This window comes from Artemia sp. Qi Xiang Cuo, chromosome 2 (assembly GCF_049724085.1).
Source record: "Artemia sp. Qi Xiang Cuo chromosome 2, ASM4972408v1, whole genome shotgun sequence".
Lineage (NCBI taxonomy): Eukaryota > Metazoa > Arthropoda > Branchiopoda > Anostraca > Artemiidae > Artemia > Artemia sp. Qi Xiang Cuo.
Window position 1 is genome coordinate 25,112,229 of NC_142795.1, and position 22,032 is coordinate 25,134,260.

General features: G+C 34.4%; 1 protein-coding gene across 1 annotated transcript in view; it reads left to right on the top strand.

The window, feature by feature from the left end:
* Nucleotides 1–19,473, top strand: part of RanGAP (Ran GTPase activating protein) — a 106,335-nt gene extending 86,862 nt beyond the window's left edge. Inside the window, exons 9-10 of the mRNA XM_089108028.1 lie at nt 3,267–3,391; nt 19,315–19,473. Of these exons, the coding sequence (XP_088964154.1) occupies nt 3,267–3,391; nt 19,315–19,387 (198 nt within the window). The 3' untranslated portion in view covers nt 19,388–19,473. The remainder of the gene's footprint in view (nt 1–3,266; nt 3,392–19,314) is intronic.
* The last annotated feature ends 2,559 nt before the right edge of the window (nt 19,474–22,032 follow it).

The window sequence follows — 22,032 nt, forward strand, 5'->3', positions numbered from 1 at the left end:
TTATGAATGTTATTTTTACTCTTGTGCAAAATCATCAAAATCTTAGTTAGTTTCAAATGAATCAATTTCGTCAAATAAAGCTTGCAAGAAAATTTTCACTATCCTATACGTCTGAGGTTCCTAAAAAAAAACTTACGGTAATTTAATCATCGTGGTTTCTTACATAAACTTTTGAATTTTAAATAAAATATGCTAACTTTAAAAGCTTTATGAATGTTTTTTTTACTCTTCTGCAAAATCATCAAAATCTTAGTTAGTTTCAAATGAATCAATTCAGTCAAATAAATTTTGCAAGAAAGTTTTCACTATCCTATACGTCTGAGGTTCCTAAAAAAAAAATTACAGTAATTTAATCATCGTGGTTTCCTACATAAACTTTTGGATTTTAAATAAAATATGCTAAATTGAAAAGCTTTATGAATGTTATTTTTACTCTTCTGAAAAATCATCAAAATCTTAGTTAGTTTCAAATGAATCAATTCCGTCAAATAAATTTTGCAAGAAAATTTTCACTATCCTATACGTCTGATGTTCCTAAAAAAAACTTTATTGTATTTAATACTAGTTTGTTACTAAATAAAATTTCTAATTTGTAAGAAAATATTCCAACTTGATTATATTAATTAATGTTATTATTAATCTTCTGCAGCATAATAAAACAATTAGTTAGTTTATTTTTTCAATTAAACTTAAAATACATTTTTCTCGGCAGCTATCAATATAATGTGCGACTGAAGTTCCTAAAAAAAAACTTAATGTAATTTAATCATCGTGGTTTCTTACATAAACTTTTGTATTTTAAATAAAATATGCTAACTTGAAAAGCTTTATGAATTCTTTTTTTACTCTTGTGCAAAATCATCAAAATCTTAGTTAGCTTCAAATGAATCAATTCAGTCAAATAAATTTTGCAAGAAAGTTTTCACTATCCTATACGTCTGAGGGTACTAAAAAAAACTTAAGGTAATTTAATCATCGTGGGTTCCTAAATAAACTTTTGAATTTTAAATAAACTATTCTAGCTTTAAATTCTTTATTAATTTTTTTTTTACTCTTGTTGAGAATAATCATAATTTTAGTTTCAAATGACTCAAGTCCGTCAAATAAATACTTAACTGAAGTTTTCACTCTCCATGTGACTGATGTTCCTAAAAAAAACTTAAGGGAATATAAAAATATTGTTTTCCTGAATAAAATGTTGGATTTTAAATAAAATATTATAACTTGATAAGCTGTATGAATGTTATTTTTACTCTTGTGCAAAATCATCAAAATCTTAGTTAGTTTCAAATGAATCAATTCAGTCAAATAAATTTTGCAAGAAAGTTTTCACTATCCTATACGTCTGAGGTTCCTAAAAAAAAAATACGGTAATTTAATCATCGTGGTTTCTTACATAAACTTTTGAATTTTAAATAAAATATGCTAACTTGATAAGCTTTATGAATCTTTTTTTTACTCTTGTGCAAAATCATCAAAATCTTAGTTAGTTTCAAATGAATCAATTCAGTCAAATAAATTTTGCAAGAAAGTTTTCACTATCCTATACGTCTGAGGTTCCTAAAAAAAAATTAAGGTAATTTAATAATCGTGGTTTCTTACATAAAATTTTGGATTTTAAATAAAATATGCTAACTTGAAAAGCTTTATGAATGCTTTTTTTACTCTTGTGCAAAATCATCAAAATCTTAGTTAGTTTCAAATGAATCAATTCAGTCAAATAAATTTTGCAAGAAATTTTTAACTATCCTATACGTCTGAGGTTCCTAAAAAAAACTTACTGTAATTTAATCATCGTGGTTTCTTACATAAACTTTTGGATTTTAAATAAAATATGCTAACTTGAAAAGCTTTATGAATGTTATTTTTACTCTTGTGCAAAATCATCAAAATCTTAGTTAGTTTCAAATGAATCAATTCCGTCAAATAAATCTTGTAAGAAAACTTACACTATCATATACGTATGAAGTTCCTAAAAAAAAACTTACGGTAATTTAATCATCGTGGTTTCTTACATAAACTTTTGGATTTTAAATAAAATATGCTATCTTTAAAAGATTTATGAATTTTATTTTTAATCTTGTTAAAAATCATCAAAATCTTAGTTATTTTCCAATGAATAAAGTCCGTCAAATAAAGCCTTAACGGAAATTTTCACTATCCTAGAAGTATGAGGGTCCTAAAAAAAACTTAAGGGAATTTAATAAACTTGGTAAAATTCCTACATAAAATTTTGGATTTTAAATAAAATATTATAGCTTTATATTATTTATTACTTTTGTTTTTACTCTTGTTGAGAATCATCAAAGTTTTAGTTTCATATGACTCAATTACGTCAAATAAAGACTTAACGGAAGTTTTCAATCTCCATGTGACTGTGGTACCTAAAAAAAACTTACGGGAATTTACTCATAGTGGTTTACTGAATAAACTTTTGAATTTTAAATAAAATATGCTAACTTTAAAAGCTTTATGAATGTTATTTTTACTCTTCTGCAAAATCATCAAAATTTTAGTTAGTTTCAAATGAATCAATTCAGTCAAATAAAGCCTGCACGAAAATTTTCACTATCCTGTACGTCTGAGGCTCCTAAAAAAAAACTTGCTGTAATTTAATCATCGTGGTTTCTTACATAAACTTATGAATTTAAAAAAAATTATTCTAACTTAAAAAGCTTTATGAATGTTATTTTACTCTTCTGCAAAATCATCAAAATGTTAGTTAGTTTCAAGTGAATCAATTCAGTCAAATAAAGTTAGCAAGGAAATTTTCCGTGATAGCAGCTTACTCTATTGAGAGTGTATATCACTTGATGGGTGAGTGTGAGCAGCTGAGTGATTGGAGACTTGAAGCGTTTGGTTTGGGGGATTATGATTTTGAGTAGCTGGTGAGAGTGTGTGCGGATGAGTGTTTTATGGGTATCAGAAGCTTGACACGATTCCTTTGTCTCGCGATGAATCATAGAAGTACTTTTCTGTGTGATTCTGTTAGGATTTGTGCAACTTCTTTGTAATTGTTCTTTATTTACATTTGTTGCCATGGCCTATGGGCTTTTAGCGCAAATAAATTCTATTCTATGTGGACTTCTTAAATTTTTTGGGACAAATGCTACCAAGAGATGTTAGAACAAGTTTCAAAATTCCTTGAACTCTTTTCTTTTTTTGTTCCTTTTATTTCTATTTTCCTTGTCGCTTTGAATATTCTGGAGCTTCACCAATTTTTTGTGTCCTATGGAGATTTTTTTACCATTGTGAATAAATTTTAGTCTGAAGACAAAAAATTCAGAGTTACCGGATCATTGTTTGGCCCGATGTTAGTTCTTGAGGAAATGATGAGAGAATCCTTAGTACCACAGGCCACGAGAGATACATTGAAATCGTTTTTACTCAAGTAAGTTTTATATATGTTTATTGTATAAAATTTGATTTCAATTAGTTGCTATTGTTCTTATTAACTTAATATTTGTTAAGAAAAGACGGAGCGTATGAAAAAGTGACAAAATAAAATGAATAGCTGGGAAGGGGTCTGTAATATTGTACATCTTGGATATGCCGCTATTCCTGTCACACAATATAAGAAGTAACAGGAATTTAGCATATGTATAGAATGTGTTTTGTATGGCCTTCTTTTCCGCGTGAAAATTGTCCACGAGAGAATACATGAGGAGTTATAATTGCAGTATAAAGGCTTGCAAGCAGGGATTGGTTATAACTATTCTTATTGCAACATGTAATCTGTACAATGCCCAAAAACATGGGCCAGAGATGACTGATTGACCTTAAATGTTAATGACACAAGGAGGCCTTGATAAATGAGTGATTCACAGGGTTTAGTTTTGAATTCACGATACGTCAATTGTGACTTTTAAAGCCAATCACATTACTTCTTAAGTGGAGTACGTATATCAGGAAGCCAAGTAACTCCACCTTTTTGGTACAAGTAAACTCTGTTTGACTAAGGTTGAGCAGTATTTAACTTTCAAGTGGATTATATGTCTATATTTTTATGTATGGTATTTTACTGGTACAATTTCATGTTCTCTTGTACCCCTCTACCCTCCCCCTCCTAAAAACGGGAGGGATTAAGCTGACTGCTATCGGATTCTGTGATCTAACTGGATTCTATCGAGTCAGTGGGATGATAAAAGAACAGAGATCTCTAGTTTTCCCTTACTTGTTTCTAAGGTTAATGGCCCTTATGGTCTACTTTTTGTGAATTTGCTATAAAAAAAAATTTCATCAGCTTGTTTGGTAAAGTTTATTTCTTCTTATGCTTCTTCCTTCTTCGGGGAAAATACATCTCTTGACATGTTTAAACAGCAGAAAATGCAGCTGATTCAGTCAGTGGAATGTAAAAATTGAACAAGGCCGTACCCAGGATTTTTTTTTCGGATGTTTTACTCAAAAAAAAATTCGGGAGGGGGGGGGTACACAAAAAAAACACAAAAAACGCATACAAAATTTGTTTATGTCCATTTTTGTTGCGTTTTTACGAGTCAGAAAAACATTTTTTTGGGGGGGGGGGCAAACCGTGTAACCCCCCCCCCCCTGGATATGTCCCTGAAATTGAGTATTTGTGTGTTGTTTGTGTGTTGTAAATTTTTGGGGTTTCTCCAGTGAAACCTTTGTAGGGTTTGCTTGTTATTTATTTATCTTGAATTTGCGTAATTTCTACTTGACAATCTTTATTCAACTAATTCTGTTAAAAGTGGAAGCTATTTGAAAAATTACACCTATATTAAAAATACTCTATATTACATTTTACTGACTCTAGGTGGGAGTAAGGGACATGCTAAGCCTGAAAATTTCTGCGGCAGTGGCAAAGTTCTAAGAAACGAAACTTGGTCCTCGCTCCATAGGTAGCATAAAAAAAATCCGTCAGTGAACCTCAAAGTGGTGAAGGGGTGTAAACATCGCTATGCTTCACCAGAATGTAAACACCGAGCAAGTTAATGGGTAACGCGCGGAAGGGTGACCTTGTTAAAATTATAGTCTTGTTAACAGCACAGTATTTGAATCGGATTCTTTCTAATGGATAATCCTATGAATTTGGTCTGTTTTGGTAGGCTTTTTCGGGCTGTAAAACTTATCCTAGCTAAATGACCTCCTATGAGTTTCCGTACCGTAGTAATATAATATTGTGTATGCATGAATAGTGAGTGTGAGGTAAAAGGCTTGAGATTGTATGTGCAGGACTCTTATTCTTATTGAAACTGCAAGATACTTATTGAAATTAAATAGTAAAAAAGCAATTTTTTTTAACTGAAAGTAAGGAGTGACATTAAGACTAAAAACGAACAGGAATTATTCCGTATATGAAAGGGGCTGTCCCCTCCTCAACGCCTCACTGTTAACGCTAAAGTTTTTTATTGCTTTAAAAAATAGAGTTGTGAGGAAGAGTCTAACTTAAGTGTAAAGAGCAAGGCGTTGAGGAGGGGACAGCCCCTTTCATATACGTTATAATTCCTGTTCATTTTAAGTTTTAATGTCGCTCTTTACTTTCAGTTAAAAAAAACCTTGTTTTTTTTCTGGGTTTTTGAACGTTTTTGAATGAATGCAGATTATGATTTTGGCTCATCGTATATGAATAATTGAAACAAAATTTGCATATTAATTTTATTTTTATTTGGTTAAATGGCTTTCTCGAAAGTTGTTTAATTTTATTTACGAACGTTTTTATTAGTAATAAATATACGTAACTTACGAATTAACTTACGTGATGAACTTCTATATTCATATATTTTCAATGCGTATATTAGGGGGTTCGCCCCCTAGCCAAAACCACGCACTTTACGGTAAAGTTCGAATTTTGTTACAATTCATTAAAAATGATTCTTAATCACACAGACCACTAATTAGAATAAATAGCTCTTATGAAAGTACTAAAAAATCTTTGGCATAACGAGGTATTGACTAGGGAGCGAACCCAATCATATACGTAATAATTTCTGTTTGTTTTAAGTTTTGATGTTGCTCCTTACTTTCAGTTGAAAAATTTGTTTTTGTTTTTTATTTAATTTCTGATCTTTTTTTTTAATAATGCTGGGACATCTGGCACCCCCTTCATAGAAATGTCCCTTCCTCCATGGAAAGATTCTCCCACATAACCCCCCGAACCACCTCCCCCCCCCACTACCAGAAAAAATCCTCCCTTAAAACGTCTGTATAGTTCCCAATAACCAATACTATATGTAAACATTGGGTAAAGTTCATAACTTTCAGCCCTTCCCCCCCCCCCCCGGGGACTTTGAGGGATTAAGTCATCCTAAAGGACAGAGTTATTATATTTCCGACAATGCTGAACAAAATGGGTATCCCAAAATTTTGATCAGGTGACTTTGGGAAAAAAATGAGCGTGGGAGGGGGCCTAGTTGCCCTTCATTTTTTTTTGTCACTTGAAAAGAGCACTAGAACTTTTAATTTCCGTTCGAATGAGCCCTCCCTTGATATTTTAGGACCACTGGGTCGATACGATCACCCCTGAAAAAAAAAAAAAAAAAAAACATGCAAATGTGATCTTTCTTCTGGCAAAAAACACAAAATTCCACATTTTTGCAGATAGGAGCTTGAAACCTCTACATTAGGGTTCTCCAATATGCTGAATCTTATTGCGTAATTTTCAATAAGGCTCTATAGTTCCTAGAGGCTGTTTCCTCCTTTTTTCGAAAATCAGGGAATTTTTATCAAACACGTGACTTTTGATGGGTAGGATGGAACTTGATGAAACTTCTACATTTGAAGTCAGCAATAAAATCTGATTCTTTTGATGTATCTATTGGTATCAAATTTTTTTAGAGTTTAGGTTACTATTGAGCCGGGTCGCTCCTTACTTACAGTTCGTTACCACGAACTGTTTGACTGATTATTAGAAACCCGAATTTCAATAGCGGGAATTTATATTTTAATCATTCACATATTAATGTGAAAAACTTACTTTACAATCATGTGATATGGTCTCTTACCGACAAATCTGTACTGGGTATACTGGATACAGGAGAGTACAGCTAGGGTCTTAAGTTTGGCGGAGGGTTTTAAAGAATATGTCAACAAAATTGTCCAGTATGCCGACAAATGCGGACAAAATCTAAATTTCCAAGGTAAATTTTCCAAAGTGGCAGCACGTGGTGCCAACACCTTGGAAAACAACAACGTCAATACTACGCCGGGCTAGCCACTGAATTCTGGTTCTGATGAGCTAGAGGAAGTTGCAGAATTTAAGTATCTTGGAAGTCTCATAAATCCTGACGGAGGCCTGGACCGCGAAATTATTACAAGCAATTTTAAACGTTTTCTCTTTTTTAACTTTTAGAAATACAAAATTGCGCAGACTTTCAGGAATGAATCAAGGAGGCACACTTGTGCCTCTTTAAAGAGGCGACCCACCACAATGTTAAGCGATTTCCGGTCCTAGAGATCGCAGAGAGACGTCGGTGATCGCATTTTGTAGCCCAAGCTCAAACTCAGAAACCTGCAAAATTTCATCCTCCTCCGATTTTATTTTCATGGGGTAAAGTGGGCCGACATTTTCGACCCTCCCACCACAACTCCTCTTTAACGGTATTTAATCGGACTGACATTCGGAGGTTGAGCTGTCTTCGAACCTAGGAGTGCATTCTTTTAGTTAAAGCTAAATTCAATGCCTCCGTCCCTGGTTTCCAAAAACCAAATAGAGCCCCTTAATGTTCATTTCTCTTTTTTTTTTATTAGCCACGCCTACAGGCCACAGTTGGCAACGGATCCGGGTGAATGAGGACTCATTCGAAGCGGAATTCGACCTGTTAGGGTCTTTTGATATTTTCAGACCGAAAATATTAACCCCCGAATTTACATTTACGAAAAACCTCGTTTTTCGATAAGAGCCCATGTTAAATTTTCCCAGCACAGTCCCCTTTTACTGTCGTCTGATCGGGCTGAAATTTAGAAGACAAGCTTTCCTGGGGCCTGGGAGATTATCCTCTAAATTTCAACTCCATCCGATCACTCCTTCCCTGTTTTCCAAATACCAAATATCAAGTTTTGTGGGTATTTGCCTGCGAAAAAGCTTCGAATTTTCTTGCAAACCAGAGCTGTTAGGATAACTAATGTAGCTGCTCCACAAATGGTCAGCTGTTTATTACCTGGAGCTGATTTACAACTGTCAATAATAACAAGTAACCCCTCGCGTACATTATTTTGACTTGGCTTATTTCCGGAAAATTTAGAAACACATGAATTTTCACAGGTGGCGCCTAACCCCAGTCCTTGAGTAGGAGTTTCTTCTCCATTAGAAGGAGACTGCATTATCGCTCCTCCCTCCTTGTGCTTTACCAAAGTGTTTTTGTGTCGGTATACTATTCCCTAGCTTTTCTCTTAAATAGTATTTAAAGCAAGATCATATTTAATTTTGACATTTTTCGTAATGAACACTGTCTTTGTTGTCTGTAAATGTCTCTTGTGAGCTGGAAGACTTGTAACATCTGCTTTTGAGGACCTAGACAACCATTTTCTTCATCCTGAGCACCAGGAGGTATCGGCTATGATTCTGTTTGAGTCGCTTCTGCATGAATAGGACGATCTCTTTTTTTATTAGCAGTCGTAGGAGCGTCCATAATTTTCTTGGCATCTTTGTGGACTGGATAAGATACTCTTTTCCTGTGTCGTTTGTTTCTTTGTTTTTATCTGCTGCATACTTTAACTCCAGTTAATTTTTATTAATCAAAATTATTAATTAATTAAAAAAAATTCTCTTGTCAGGTCATTCGTAATTGCCTCTTTGGAAGTGTCCCTGTTCGCCTTTTGGAATGATTTTACCCAGTTGAGTTCCGCAAGTTTTAAATTCTGCATCGTTTGATGATATGCACCTTCCATTTCTGACTGCCATATATTTGTCAAATAGGCCGGTTCTGTAGAGCAAACTTTTTTGCCAATTCCATGTTTGGATCATCATGCATTTTAATCTGTTTAGCCTCACCATTTTCTATTAATTCCACCTTCACGCCTGCCAGGCTAGATTCCTCTCTGTCGTTTTTCCTCTTCTTCGCTGTCCTTTCTTGTCTCTGCGGTTCTTCCTCTGAAACAATATTTTCTTTGACATTGTCACCTTGCTTTACCATTACATCATCCCTTATTTTCAACAGCTGATCAGTAGTTCCTGAATTGATTGAAGATCCTTGTATGTCGCTGCCTGTTGTGGCTTGTGCATTGTCTTCACTAGTCACTAAAGCTGCTACAATTCCTTGGTTCTCACAAAGTGATACGCACAAGTGATAAAAAAAAATGCATACATCAACAGTGTATATTTAGTAAAAATATGTTTACTTTTTTATATAAGCTTTATCATTTATTGAGACAGTCTGATTTATTCCCATCTGGGTAACTTCTTTGACTACAAGCAAGGACTGAAGCAAAAAAAAAAACATGGGAGAACAAAAAAAAACAGTAAAATTTAATATAGGCTATTCAGGCACGTTTGATTTTCTTTTTTTTTTGGGGGGGGGGGCTGTATAAAGAAAAGGTCCAAGTAAAGTTTGGATTTAAGAGGTATCTGGTCCCTCTCTCCCCTCATCCATGCCTACGTCCATAAGGCTGGTCATATTCTTGTCAGATTTATATAAAGATTTCTTTCTCGTACGGAGATATCTGGAACTCCCCTTCCTCACCAAAAATTCTAGTTCTAGTTCCTTTTTAAATGACCAAAAAAATTGGATGGTAACTACCCCTCCTCCCTCCTACGTCTCTTTTCCAAAAAACATCCGATCAAAACTTGAGATATCCATTTGATTCAACAAAGTTGAAAGTTACCATAACTATGCCTTTAGGGATGACACGACCCCCCCCCCCATAGTCCATGGGGAAAGGGCTGTAAGTTACGCTATTTGTCCATTTTTTACATTTGTTATTTGGAAATATATGGAAACTTTTTCTTTTTTGTGGATGAGGGGGGGGGGGGGTTATACGGGGAAAATTATCAGTGTGGAGGGAAGTTTCCGGTAAAATTGTCCAAGGAAAAAGTTTATTTGGGGGTGGTGGTAGTATCATGGCATGATTTGAAAAACGGTCAGAAACTAAATAATGAACACAACTGAAAGTAAGGATCAGCATTAAAACTTTATAAACGAACAGAAATTATTTCTTATGTGAGAGGGGCTGCTCCCTCCTCAACCTCTCTCTTCACACTAAATTTCGACTTTTGGGGCAGCCCCCTCATGCACAAAATAATTTCTATTCGTTTTGAGTTTTAATGTTGCTCCTTACTTTCATTTGAAAAAACATATTTTTGTTTTATTTAAGCCCTTAAGGGACGTGATCGAACACTCGATTATTTGCTATTCTTTTCATTCCAACACAACAGACAACAAATATTATTGATGGGTTACATCACTATACGTGCAGGATAGAGTACAATATTAGCCTCGCTTATGTACGATAAATGTTTGAGTGGTTAAATTTGTTGTTACCTGCCATTTTAGGATTAAGGCAATAACAAACATTACTGTTAATTGAGCTTTGAAGAACATGCAAGGAAAAATTAATAGTTATTTAAATAAATCACATTTTATATTTATCTAACGATACAAACTACTTTCATTTTTATACAAATTTTAATTCAAGAAGAATGAAAAAATAGTTTGTGAAACGTTCTTGTACAAATGTCATTAATGTATGCTATAGATAAAATATATGATATTGAATGTCAATAAAAAATGTATATATATATAATTTTAATTGCACCCCATTGGGCCTGTAGTGTCAGTCTACGAAAATGTAGAGGGTGAAAATTTTTCGTTCTTAGTTTTTTTTTTTTTTTTTTTTTTTGATTAAAATTTTAAGAAAGGGACATTTTTCAATTAAAATACAAAAACCGTATTTTCCCAAAACTAATGGGGTAAACTCCCCTCTTCCCTACCCAATTGACGTCATTTTATGAAGCTTAACATCACTGGTGTTTATTATGTTTTGGTAGGGTGTGTTTTATCTGTACTACTGTTATATATTCGGCTTTTTTTTCGCGCTATACTGGATACAATAATAAATAAAACAAAATCTACTTTAGAAGTGAAAACAGGGTTGCCACCGTCAGTAGGATTTTACTAAATCTTGTGAAAAAAAATATCTAGTAAATTTAGAGGATCTAGTAAATTTCCCGAAATCTAGACAAAAGTCATGAATTATAGTAAACAAAACTTTTCTTATTTTTCATAAATTCAGGGGGAAAAATTAGGGTCCATTCATTCCAAAATCTGATTTTGATTATGTTAGATATAATGGCTACTATTGCTCTCATTTTAGCGATTTCGCGTCAACGCTAGCGCTTAAATTTCTCTACTTTTCTCTCGGCTTCTTCTTGATACTCGCTTTGAAAGGCAAACTATTTAAAATTAGGACTGGTATGCCGGCTTAATTTGCTTTCAGAAAATTTTCCCAGACTCTCAGATTTTTTCAGTATATCTGAATTTTATGACCTGAAGACCATTGATAAATTTAAAGCCGGGCTTCACCAGCAGAATTTCCAGAATCTAAGATTACAGACTATTGTTTGGCGTCTTGGATACACCGCATCTGGAATATGAAGCCTATCCAGTAGAACATCCAAATAATAAAAAAAAGAATTCTTGAACTTATAGGTTTCCGGAATTTTCAATTATACTATGAAAACGAAAGAAAAGAGAAAAAAAGAAGATAAAAGGGAAAAAAATACCGTGAAAATCCTATTGATGATCTTCCTATAGTAAAAATCGATGTTTGGTGGTGCATTTTTTGAACATTTAGTAAAAACAGAGATGCGATTTAGTAAATTTTTCCCTAAAAGATTTAGTATTCTCCCAGGCCAGGTAACACTGAGTGAAAATGTAAAACAAAGTTTTTGTCAAATCTCCCAAGGGCAAACTTGTCTGAAGAATCAGCGCTTTTTTTCTTGCTTTTTAGCCCAAGTTCAACTTGCCGAAAAATCAATGCTGAACGGGTGTCCCGGGACAAAAAAAAGTTATCACTGAGGAATTGAAGGATACATAGCTTGTCCATCTCAAGTTACCTTTTATAGCAGGATTACGATTTTGCATAGGAAAAAAACTGAAAAGTACATTGATCTGGTTCATTTCCGTTCATAAACAATAGTTTTTCCCTTAGTCAATAAAGTGAAGGACGAGTTCCAACATGGTTAATGCCCTGCCATTTCGAGATCCCTTGCATCTTCCTGTATCTTCTATATAGACTAACTTTGAGGTCCCTAAACTAAAATGTAATGAAAGGACTATGACACTGTTGAAGTTTGCCTGAAAAAGAAAAATTTTGGAGATGCTCATAATATTTCCGCCCTTGAATTTGCCCATTTTTATAAATCTCTCTTATCCGGTTCACTCTCTTATCCGACTTAAAATGTTAGTAGTTAACCCTAAATCTTAAAAATAGAAGTCCAGAAATGATAGTAAAGCTAGTATAGCTGACATTTGAGGTCCTGTATTGAGTAACTTGAAGAAGCTTGCATTCCATTCCTACTGAAACAAAAAATTCCTCCTGTAAAAACACAATTGATTGCTGCGGTTTTAGCCTCTTCAAAAATAAGCTATCCCCTTCTTTCGATCTTTTGTATTCTTCTGTGTAGTTTTGTTTTCGGTTGCTATTTTGGACGCCTATTGAATTAATATTTTGCGTATGTTTTCGCAGAGAATTTAAATTTAAAGAAGTCCAATGGTGACAAGGTAAAGGACTGGTTAAAACATCGCTTAATCCCAACGAATGATTCGTGGTAATCTATAGCTGCATATGAGCTTATACATCCTCCATTTCTACTAAAACTAAGTACTGGCTTTCTTTTCTGATGACTTCTTTTGAAGGACCTTAATTTTATCACAAGTACCCTCCTTTATAGTTCAGTTCTTTAATTGAGATTTTAATTTGATTTAATACTTAAATGATACATAAACATTATCTAATTAACGTAAATTCATAAAGAACATCAAGTAACAGTTATAAAAATGTATTTCGTTTTTGTGTTTTATGTGTATTTTGATTTTAGTGTTCCAATCTACTTTTCTTTCTTATTAATTAAAAAAACTTTCCACAAAATAAGTTTTGCAAAGAAAAGTAAAGAACTCCATTAAACAAAAAATGTTCAAAAATCAAATCAAATAATCTACCAAGCGTGAAACTACAACAAATCAGCATCGATAAATAAATAAAACATGAAACGAGTAGAAATTACAATAAATAACCGAGTCAAACTCAAAATGAGCAGAAATTAACATAAGTTGGGCTCAAAACCCTTATGCCTTCCCAAGGCCAGAACATAATTCGCCCTTTACTGAAAAAATATAAATATTTTTACTTTTATAACTTTAATAAATCAAATAATATTAAGATTTTGATTACTAAATATCAATAAATGTATATTACACTGACAATGCACATTCATTTGTATTTTTTCAGTAAAGTGTAAATTATGTTCTGGCCTTGGGAAGGCATAGGGGTTTTGAGCCCAACTTATGTTAATTTCTGCTCGTTTTGAGTTTGATTCGGCTATTTATTGTAATTTCTGCTCGTTTTGGGTTTCATTTATTTATCGATGCTGGTTTTTGGTACTTTCACGCTTGGTAGATTATTTTATTTTATTTTTGCTAATTTTTGGTTTAATGGGGTTCTGTACTTTTCTTTGAAAAACTCATTTTGTGGAAAAACTTTTTTTAATTAATTTCTGTTCGTTTTATACTGACATGGTCTTTTCAGGAAAAAAGAAGATTACAGTTCAGATCTTTTCGTTTTTTTTTAGAATTTACGGATCGGCCTGCTATCTGTGTGGTGAAGGAGAAATCTCAGCAATTTTAAACAATAGGCACCCTCTTAAAAATCTGGGGATAAATAGTAGTGTTTAATTTAGTTTCATACCTCCTCTAGTTGACCTGAAATGGAAGACTTGATACCATTCGCAAAAAAATGTGTTTACTTTCTTTGATAGCTTGGATACACTTACGCTATTTTGATTTGGTTAAATTTTAAGAGCAGAAGCAGCCCCAAAAGTTTGAACATAATACCCTCAGTCGTTCTTGGGATACTGTTGAGATGCCTTATTGGGAATTAGCATTAAGACAGTGCATTTTGATTTAATCTTATGGCAACATTTATATTTTTAAAAAAGTAAATTGGGTGGGAGGACGTGGGAGGGGGATTAGTTTCCCTACAATCAACAATACTTTAGACTATTAAAAAGGGCATCAGCCCTTTCTATTTTCAATCGAATGAGCCCTTTTCGAAGTTCCTACGACAACTCCAGGGCACTTTGATACAAAGTGCCCTGGTCTAAACAACAACAAAAAAATAATACATTATATCCACATCGATCTTTACTATAAAAATGTCAAGCCTTCCAATTACTTTCGACTACTAAAAAGGGCACTAGGCCTTTTGAATTCCAATCGAATGAGCCTTTTTCAACTTTCTACGACAACACTTCCTATAAACATCTTATATGTCCCCAGGGCACAAATTATAAATCTTACCCTAAGGGCTGTGAGGGTGGTTGTTATCCTCTAAGACCTAATTTCCAGAACTTTCAACTACGTTACACAAAATGGTTATCTCAAAATTTTGATTGGATGTGTCTGGGAAAATGGTGGGCGTGAGAGGGGCGTTAGTCTTTCTCCAATCACTTTCAATTATTAAAAAAGGCAATAACCCTTTTAATATCCAATCAAATAAGCCCTTTTGAAGTTTCTACAACGACGCTTTCAATAAAAACCTTATATGCTCACAAGGTATAAATTGCAACCCTCACCTTGAGGGCTGGGTGGGGGGGGGGGGTTGTCATCCTCACAGACCTTAGTTCGAGAACTTTCTACTACGCTGAACAAAATGGCTATCTGAAAATTTTGATTGGATGTGTTTGGGAGAATGGTGGGCGTGAGACAGGGGTTAGTTACCGTCCAATCACTTTCAACTATTAAAAAGGACACTATCCCTCTCAATTTCCAATTGAATGAGCCCCTTTTGAAGTTTTTACGGCAACTCTATCATTAAAAACCTTACATGCCCCCTGGACATAACTTACAACCTTTGCCCTGGGGACTCTCGGGGTTTTGCCATCCTTAAATACATAACTTCCAGAACTTTCAACTACGTTGAACAAAATGGCTATCTCTAAGCTTTGATTGCAATTTCCAATCAAATGAGCCCCTTTTGAAATTTCTACAATAACTTTCTATATAAACCTTATATGCCCCCAGGGCACAAATTACAACCCTTGCACTGAAAGTTCTGATGGGGTTTTTATCCTAAAAGACCTAATTTCCAGAATTTCCGACTACGTTGAAAAAAATGGATATCTCAAAATTTTGATTGGATGTGTTTAGATAGATAGATAGATAGATATTTATTTCGAGGAATTACTATCACAAGTCCCGAAGGGCCGAATTTGAATTCCGAAGTCGATAAAAAAACAAACAAACAAGAAAATCATAACAAAAGCACAACAACCAAAAAATTGGCAACGAATGCAAAAAGATAAAAATAAATAAATGAATAAATATCGGAATGCTATATTATTCCTTTGTCACTTATATTAAAAACTGCAAAATGGCAACTAGTTAAAAAGATAAAAACTGATAAAACTGAAAAAATAAATAATATATACATTAACAGATGTTTAAAAAACAACATAAAAAGGGGATAAGGAAAAAAAAGAGTAAAAAGAAAAACGAGCTGTTTCTTTTATCATGTAAGAGATAAGATAAAATTTATGTACAAATTAACAACTATTTATTATATCAGTAAAAAAAAGGGATAAAAGATTTCTTATACCGCAAGGTAGTAGAAAGAATGGGAGATAAGGTGGGGATAGGCTGGGAAACAGTTCGCGGAGGACGATTTCTGTCAGGTACATGGTATTCAGGGAAAAGGTTCGCAGTACGGGGGTTCAAAAGTGCCAACTTACCAAAACGGAGGCACAAATCATTTCTTCGTCTCTCGAGGGTCTCTAGTTTTGAAATATTTAACAAATGCAAATATGGTATCTTGCCCTCTTTAAAAATAATTCTTAAAGCTCTCTTTTGGCATTGTCAATTTTTTGTGTTGCTTCAGTTGAGAGGCCAGGGTGCCACACAGGACAAGCATACTCTAATATGGGACGCACAAAAGAAATGTATACTTGTAGTAAATGTGATTGGGGGCAACTGAATTTGTTTAAAAGTTTAAGGAGGGAAAGTGAGGAGTTTGCTTGTCGTAGGATATTATTTATATGGGCATCCCATTTCAAATTGAAAGAAATTGTAACACCAAGGAGTTTGAGAGATGTGACAGAGGTTTCAGGAGAAATAGGAGCAAGAAAAAGGGGAGGGGATTTAAGGAAACCTACTGAGACTATTGCGGATTTACAAAGATTAGCTCTCATGTCAAGGGAAGTGGCCTAACAGGCAATATCTTGGAGTATGCCCATTGGGCTGCTAAAGATGTTTTTATGAAATATCTCTAAAACTGTCAAGTCATCGAAAAATTTCGATCTATTTTCATAAAAGGATGAAAGGGTTTTAATTATACGAGGAAAAAGGGGAGGGTCTAAACGATTCCCTTAAGCAATGTTATTATATTTGGAAAGATGCTCTGAGACACAATTTAGATATTCTACTGCTTGAGATATATTAGAGAGAAAAGAGTCAACAGGCTTAACCAGGAAAGTTGCAATGTAGAATTCCTTTATAAGTTTACCTATGAGTAAATTGTGGTTAATAAATACAAAAGCTTTTTGAAGAAAAATAGAAATCAGATTAAGCGAAGTGTTAGGTTTTTCAAGTAATTTACCCATGGTATCAACAAGATGGATCAGGTAATGAGAGGTTGACGTGGATTTGAGATTACCAAACTGTCTAAGATCAATGAGGGGGAGGATTTTCATCTTAAACCAGTCTGCGAGAAAACTTTCATACAATTTTGAAAAAATTGAGGTGAGAATAATAGGACGAATGCCATCAAAGCCAGGCATTCCATTTTTATTTTCGATTGGGGTCATAAAATTATGCTTACAAAACCGATAGACCTGTCCATATTTGGTAATTTAGTTAAACAGGATGGCTAGGGGTTTTGAGAGGTAATCCCTGAAAGCTTTAGTCAGTGGAACAGGATAATCTAAAGGGCACATGCTTGATCGTTTTAGTTTTTCAATTTTTTGAAATGGTGGGCGTGAGATGGGGGGGGGGGTAGTTGCCCATTTCAATAAAAAACCTTATATGCCCCCAGGGAACAACTTATAACCTGTTCCTAAAAACTTCGGGGAGAATTTTTTGATCAAAAGTACATTTTCTTTAACTTTAAACATAGTGGAATAGAAACGCTATCAAGAAGTTTTGATCGGAAATGTTTTAGAAAATGGTGGCCATGGACGGTGTGTTTGTTACCTTCCAATCTCTTTCGACTATTAAAAAGAGCACTAGCCATTTCAATTTCCAATAGAATGAGTCATTTTGAAGTTTCTACGACGACGCGTTCAGTAAAAGCCTTATATGCCCCCAGGGAATAACTTACAACCCTTGCCCTGAGGGCTCAAAAACATAATTTCTATCTTGAAATCCAAAACACTGAATAAAATGGCTATCTAAAAATTTTGATTGGATGTGTTTGGGGAAAAGGTGGGCGAGGGAGGGGGGCTAGTTGCCCTCAAATCACTTTCGACTATTAAAAAGGGCACTAGACCTTTGAATTTCAATCGAATGAGCCCTTTTTCAAGTTTCTACGACAAAAGTTTCAATAAAAACTTATATGCCCCCAGAGCATAAATTATTACCTTTGCTCTGAAAACTGTGGGGGAGTGTCCTGCTCAAAGGTATAATTTCCTGAAGTTTAACGGCATGGAAAAACTGTCTATCTCAAAGTTTATATTGGATGTGTTTGGGGATATGGTGGGCGTGGAAGGGGTGTTAGTCGCCTTCCAAACACTTTCGACTATTAAAAAGGACACTAGTCATTCCAATTTCCAATCGAATGAGCCCTTTTTGAAGTTTCTACGACAACGCGTTCTTTAAAAACTATATGCCCCCATGGCATAACTTACAACCCTTGTCATGAGGGCTGTGATAGGAATGTAATCCTCAAAAATCTACTTTCTAGAACTTAAAACTACGTTGAAGAAAATGGCTATCTCAAAATTTTGATTCGATATGTTCGGGGGAATCATGGGCGTGGGGGGGGCTAGTTGCCCTCCTATCCCTATCGACTATTAACTAGGGCACTAGCTCATTGAATTTCTAATTTAACGAGCCTGTTTTGAAGTTTCTACGACAACGGCTTCTTTAAAACCCTTATATGCCCCAAGGGCACAACTTAAAACCCTTGCTCTGAGGGCTTTTGGGGAGTGTCCTCCTCTAAAACATATTTTATATCTGGAAACTAACAACGCTTAACAAAATGGCTATCTGAAAATTTTAATTGGATGTCTGTGGGGGAATGATTGGCGTAGGGGGGAGGGGCTAGGTGCCCTCCAATCACTTTTTAATAATAAAAAGTGTACTAGCCATTCGAATTTCCAATCGAATGAGCCTGTTTTGAAGTTTCTACGACAACACCTCCTATAAAAACCTTATATGCCCCCAAGGCATAACTTGCCCTGAGGGTTGTGGGGGAGTGTCCTCCTCAAAAACATATTTTCTATCTGGAAATCAACTACGCTGAACAAAATGGCTATCTCAAAATTTTGATTGGATGTGTTTAGGGGAATTATGGGCGTGGGAGGGGGGCTTGTTTTCCTCCAATCACTTTCGACTATTAAAAAGGGCACTAGCCACTCCAATTTCCAATCGAATGAACCCTTTTGGAATTTTCTACGACGACACATTCGATACTAAGGGCCCGGGTATGGAGAAAAAAAAAAAAAAAAACACATTGTGCCCACATCGTTCTTTACTTAGGCAGCGCTAACGCGCTGCCTATGATTTGTTGGGCGTTTTTACTGTGCATTCTTGTGCTTAAACACCGCAATACCAACAAATATTTAAATTTGAACCAGATTGAAAAACAGACAATACAGTTGTAGACATTCATGTTAGAAGGTACTATTTTGAATCACAAGATTTTTACAGAACTCTGTTTGACTTGGGTTGAACAATATTTATCTGGATTGCAACCTATATTTCTATTTATGCTATTTTGCTGGTAAATTTTTTTCTCGTTGCCCCCCCCCCCCCCAAAAAAAAAAAGAGGAGTCGGCGAGATTATAAAAGGGCTGACATCTCCATTGATTTCTAAGCCTAATGGCTCTTATGGTCCATTTTTTTATTAATTTGCTTTATATATATATACCCTTTTTCATTGGTGTTTTTGGTTAAAGTTTAGTTCCTATTATGCTTCTTTGTCTTTCAGGGGAAATCCAGCTCTTGACATGTTCAAACAGCAGAAAATGCAGCTGATTCAGTCAGTGGAGCGTGAAATGTAGTACCTGCTTTAAAAGTTAAATTGTATATTCATTCCTTTGACAGAATACTTTTCGCTTCCTTAAGAAATAAAAATGAGTTTCCTTTATTTGTTAAATGACTGAAGTTGAGTTGAGATTGACGACACCCTATTTTGTCTAATAGAAACTACTAAAGGATGGGAGAGATATTGCGTTTTTTTTTTGTGTGTGTGTTTTTTGTTGTTTTTTTTTCGGAAGACCATATACACGCGAACGATAAGCTGCATTTTTCAAAGAAAATGTAATTATTTCTAGTATATTTTTTTTTTTTTTTTTAATAGAAAAAAATTGACCCAAAACTTGTAAATTTCATTAATCCTTGCCTTGTAACCAGGCACGTACACAAAGGCGGAGGAGGGCTCAGTGGCAGCTGTCTCCCAAAATCATAAATTTATCTTTATTTCTGGACACTTATTATTCATATTATTAATCATTTTTTGTTCAAAAATCTTGATCGAAGGTTGGTTTAAAACGCGCCCGTGTTGAATAATGAAGTCATTTTTAATCTGAAAAACGCAACATATGTCCAGGCTTTATGCAAAGTCGCTATTTGAATTTCGGCAAGTAGGCTATTTCAATAGAAAATGATATTTGAGATCGCCTGTTTAGAAGAATCCTTTGGTTGAATGGGGGGCTTAATGTACTAAATGAGAATTGTGTTTACAAAACCATCAAGAACAGGTGTAGACTATAAACAGCTAAGATTCCATTAATGTATCCTCTCCTTATCTTAAAGAACCTTTGTTTTTCTTTTTTTTATTATTATTATTACACATAAAACTAAAATGTTTTGTAAACATTCTCAAAACGAATTTCAGCAAAGAATAGATTATAGGTCAAAAGCTGTCATGAAATAGGCACATGCTGACAAAATATGGTTGCTTTTGTCCCCTTTTCATTCGAGAGACATGATTTTGAGTCTCCATCTGTGGGTGGAAATGAGCCCATTTCAGTTGTTAACATTTTACTGCTTCATTAACATAACAAGGTATTTTCTCGGGTGCATAAGAATAATGTTTGTTGTTCGAGGAGGGGGTGAATTATGCCTGCTGGGTGGGGCTGTCTAATTTGTGTAAGATTAGGTACATTATAGTGGTTTAAGTAATAAGATTAATTGAAAGACCAGAACTTTTGTTTTGTGGCAAGCATTATAAAAATGTTCCACAATAACCTACAGTAAGCGTCAACCAAACATTATTCGTTCTGTCAGACCTGTAATTTGATGTTTTCAGCTTTACGTCCTTTGAACTACCACATGTGGAAAAGACAAATTGCTGCTGGCCTCAATAAATGCCCTACTGTTCAACAAAAATATAGAATCCTATGAAGACCAATTAAAGCGGTTTATTGAGACAGTAGATAAAATAAACTAATAGGGGAACAGATATCATTCACACTCTTAAACTTGGTTTTATTATTTGAAGTTATATGCAAGATCTGTATGGAAAAAAATCATTTCATTTTGGTATAATTTGGTCACAAGGTCCTAATGGGTGAAAGCAACCTCTCTCATGGTCTTTGGTGTTGTGTCTTTCCCGTCATTAGAAAACACAGACAACAGAAATCAATTCTCATGCGAGGAATGCTGTGTAGTAGGATCGTCCATGAAAAACCATTGATCCCCATCAGTAAAAAGTTTGCAGTGGAAAGACACCGGCGTTGCTTTTTGTGCCAGCTAAAGTGGGAAGACCTATAAGCTATTTTTGTAGAAGTCCTTTTAATTTTTATTAGTAAAATTGACTCCCGTCAAAAAGTATAAAATTGAAGTATGACTCCGGTAACTATCCCACCATAAACTAGTCTTTTATGTGTTATATTATAGGGGGGGGGGGTACATTAGGAATTCCTCTGAAATGAAAGTAGTCAGATTTAATTCTCATGTAAATCTGTCTAGAGGCATATTAAGGTTAATGAACGGTCTTATTGGGGTTCACTGCACAACTAAATACCCTTAGATTGCTCAAAGCATCTGAAAAATGATCGATAGTACTTACGTAATAACTATTAGCTATTAAGTTTTATTGAGGGGAATAATTGATACTAAAATTTCAGATAGCTTTTAAGTTTCATTAAACATTTTAAATTAAACGCAACTAATAGGAAATAAGAATAACAAGGAAATATCTAAACAACAATATATTCAATTAAATTAAATTTTGGAGCTTATCAACCCCAAACTCCTGCCCAAGGGAGAATCTCGTCCATCCTCTCCTGCTAATCGATCATTACCTATAAATGAGCAAAATTATTGTTTAAAGACTCATTGAAGCCATTTTGGTCTTATTACAGTCAGATTCTGCTCCATATTGATTTTACATGTTTACCTCTTTAACCTTTAATAAATAACATAGCTATTTAGCTTTTGGGAGGACAATATTTTCTCCATAGACAGCACTATTTTTAAATTGAACAAGTTTTGGAACCTCGACTTTTCAGTTTTGAGTTTGGACAAGGGAGATGCTTCGGATTATAATTTGGCTTTGACTGTAGACGGTGTAGCAGAGCTGAATTTCAACCTTTTTTCTTTTTTTTAGTGACGTTTTACAAACAATCCATAAGGTAAATCAACAAATGGAACTATGAGACAAATGTTTTTTCACACAGCGCAGGAAAACCGGCTTCCAGTT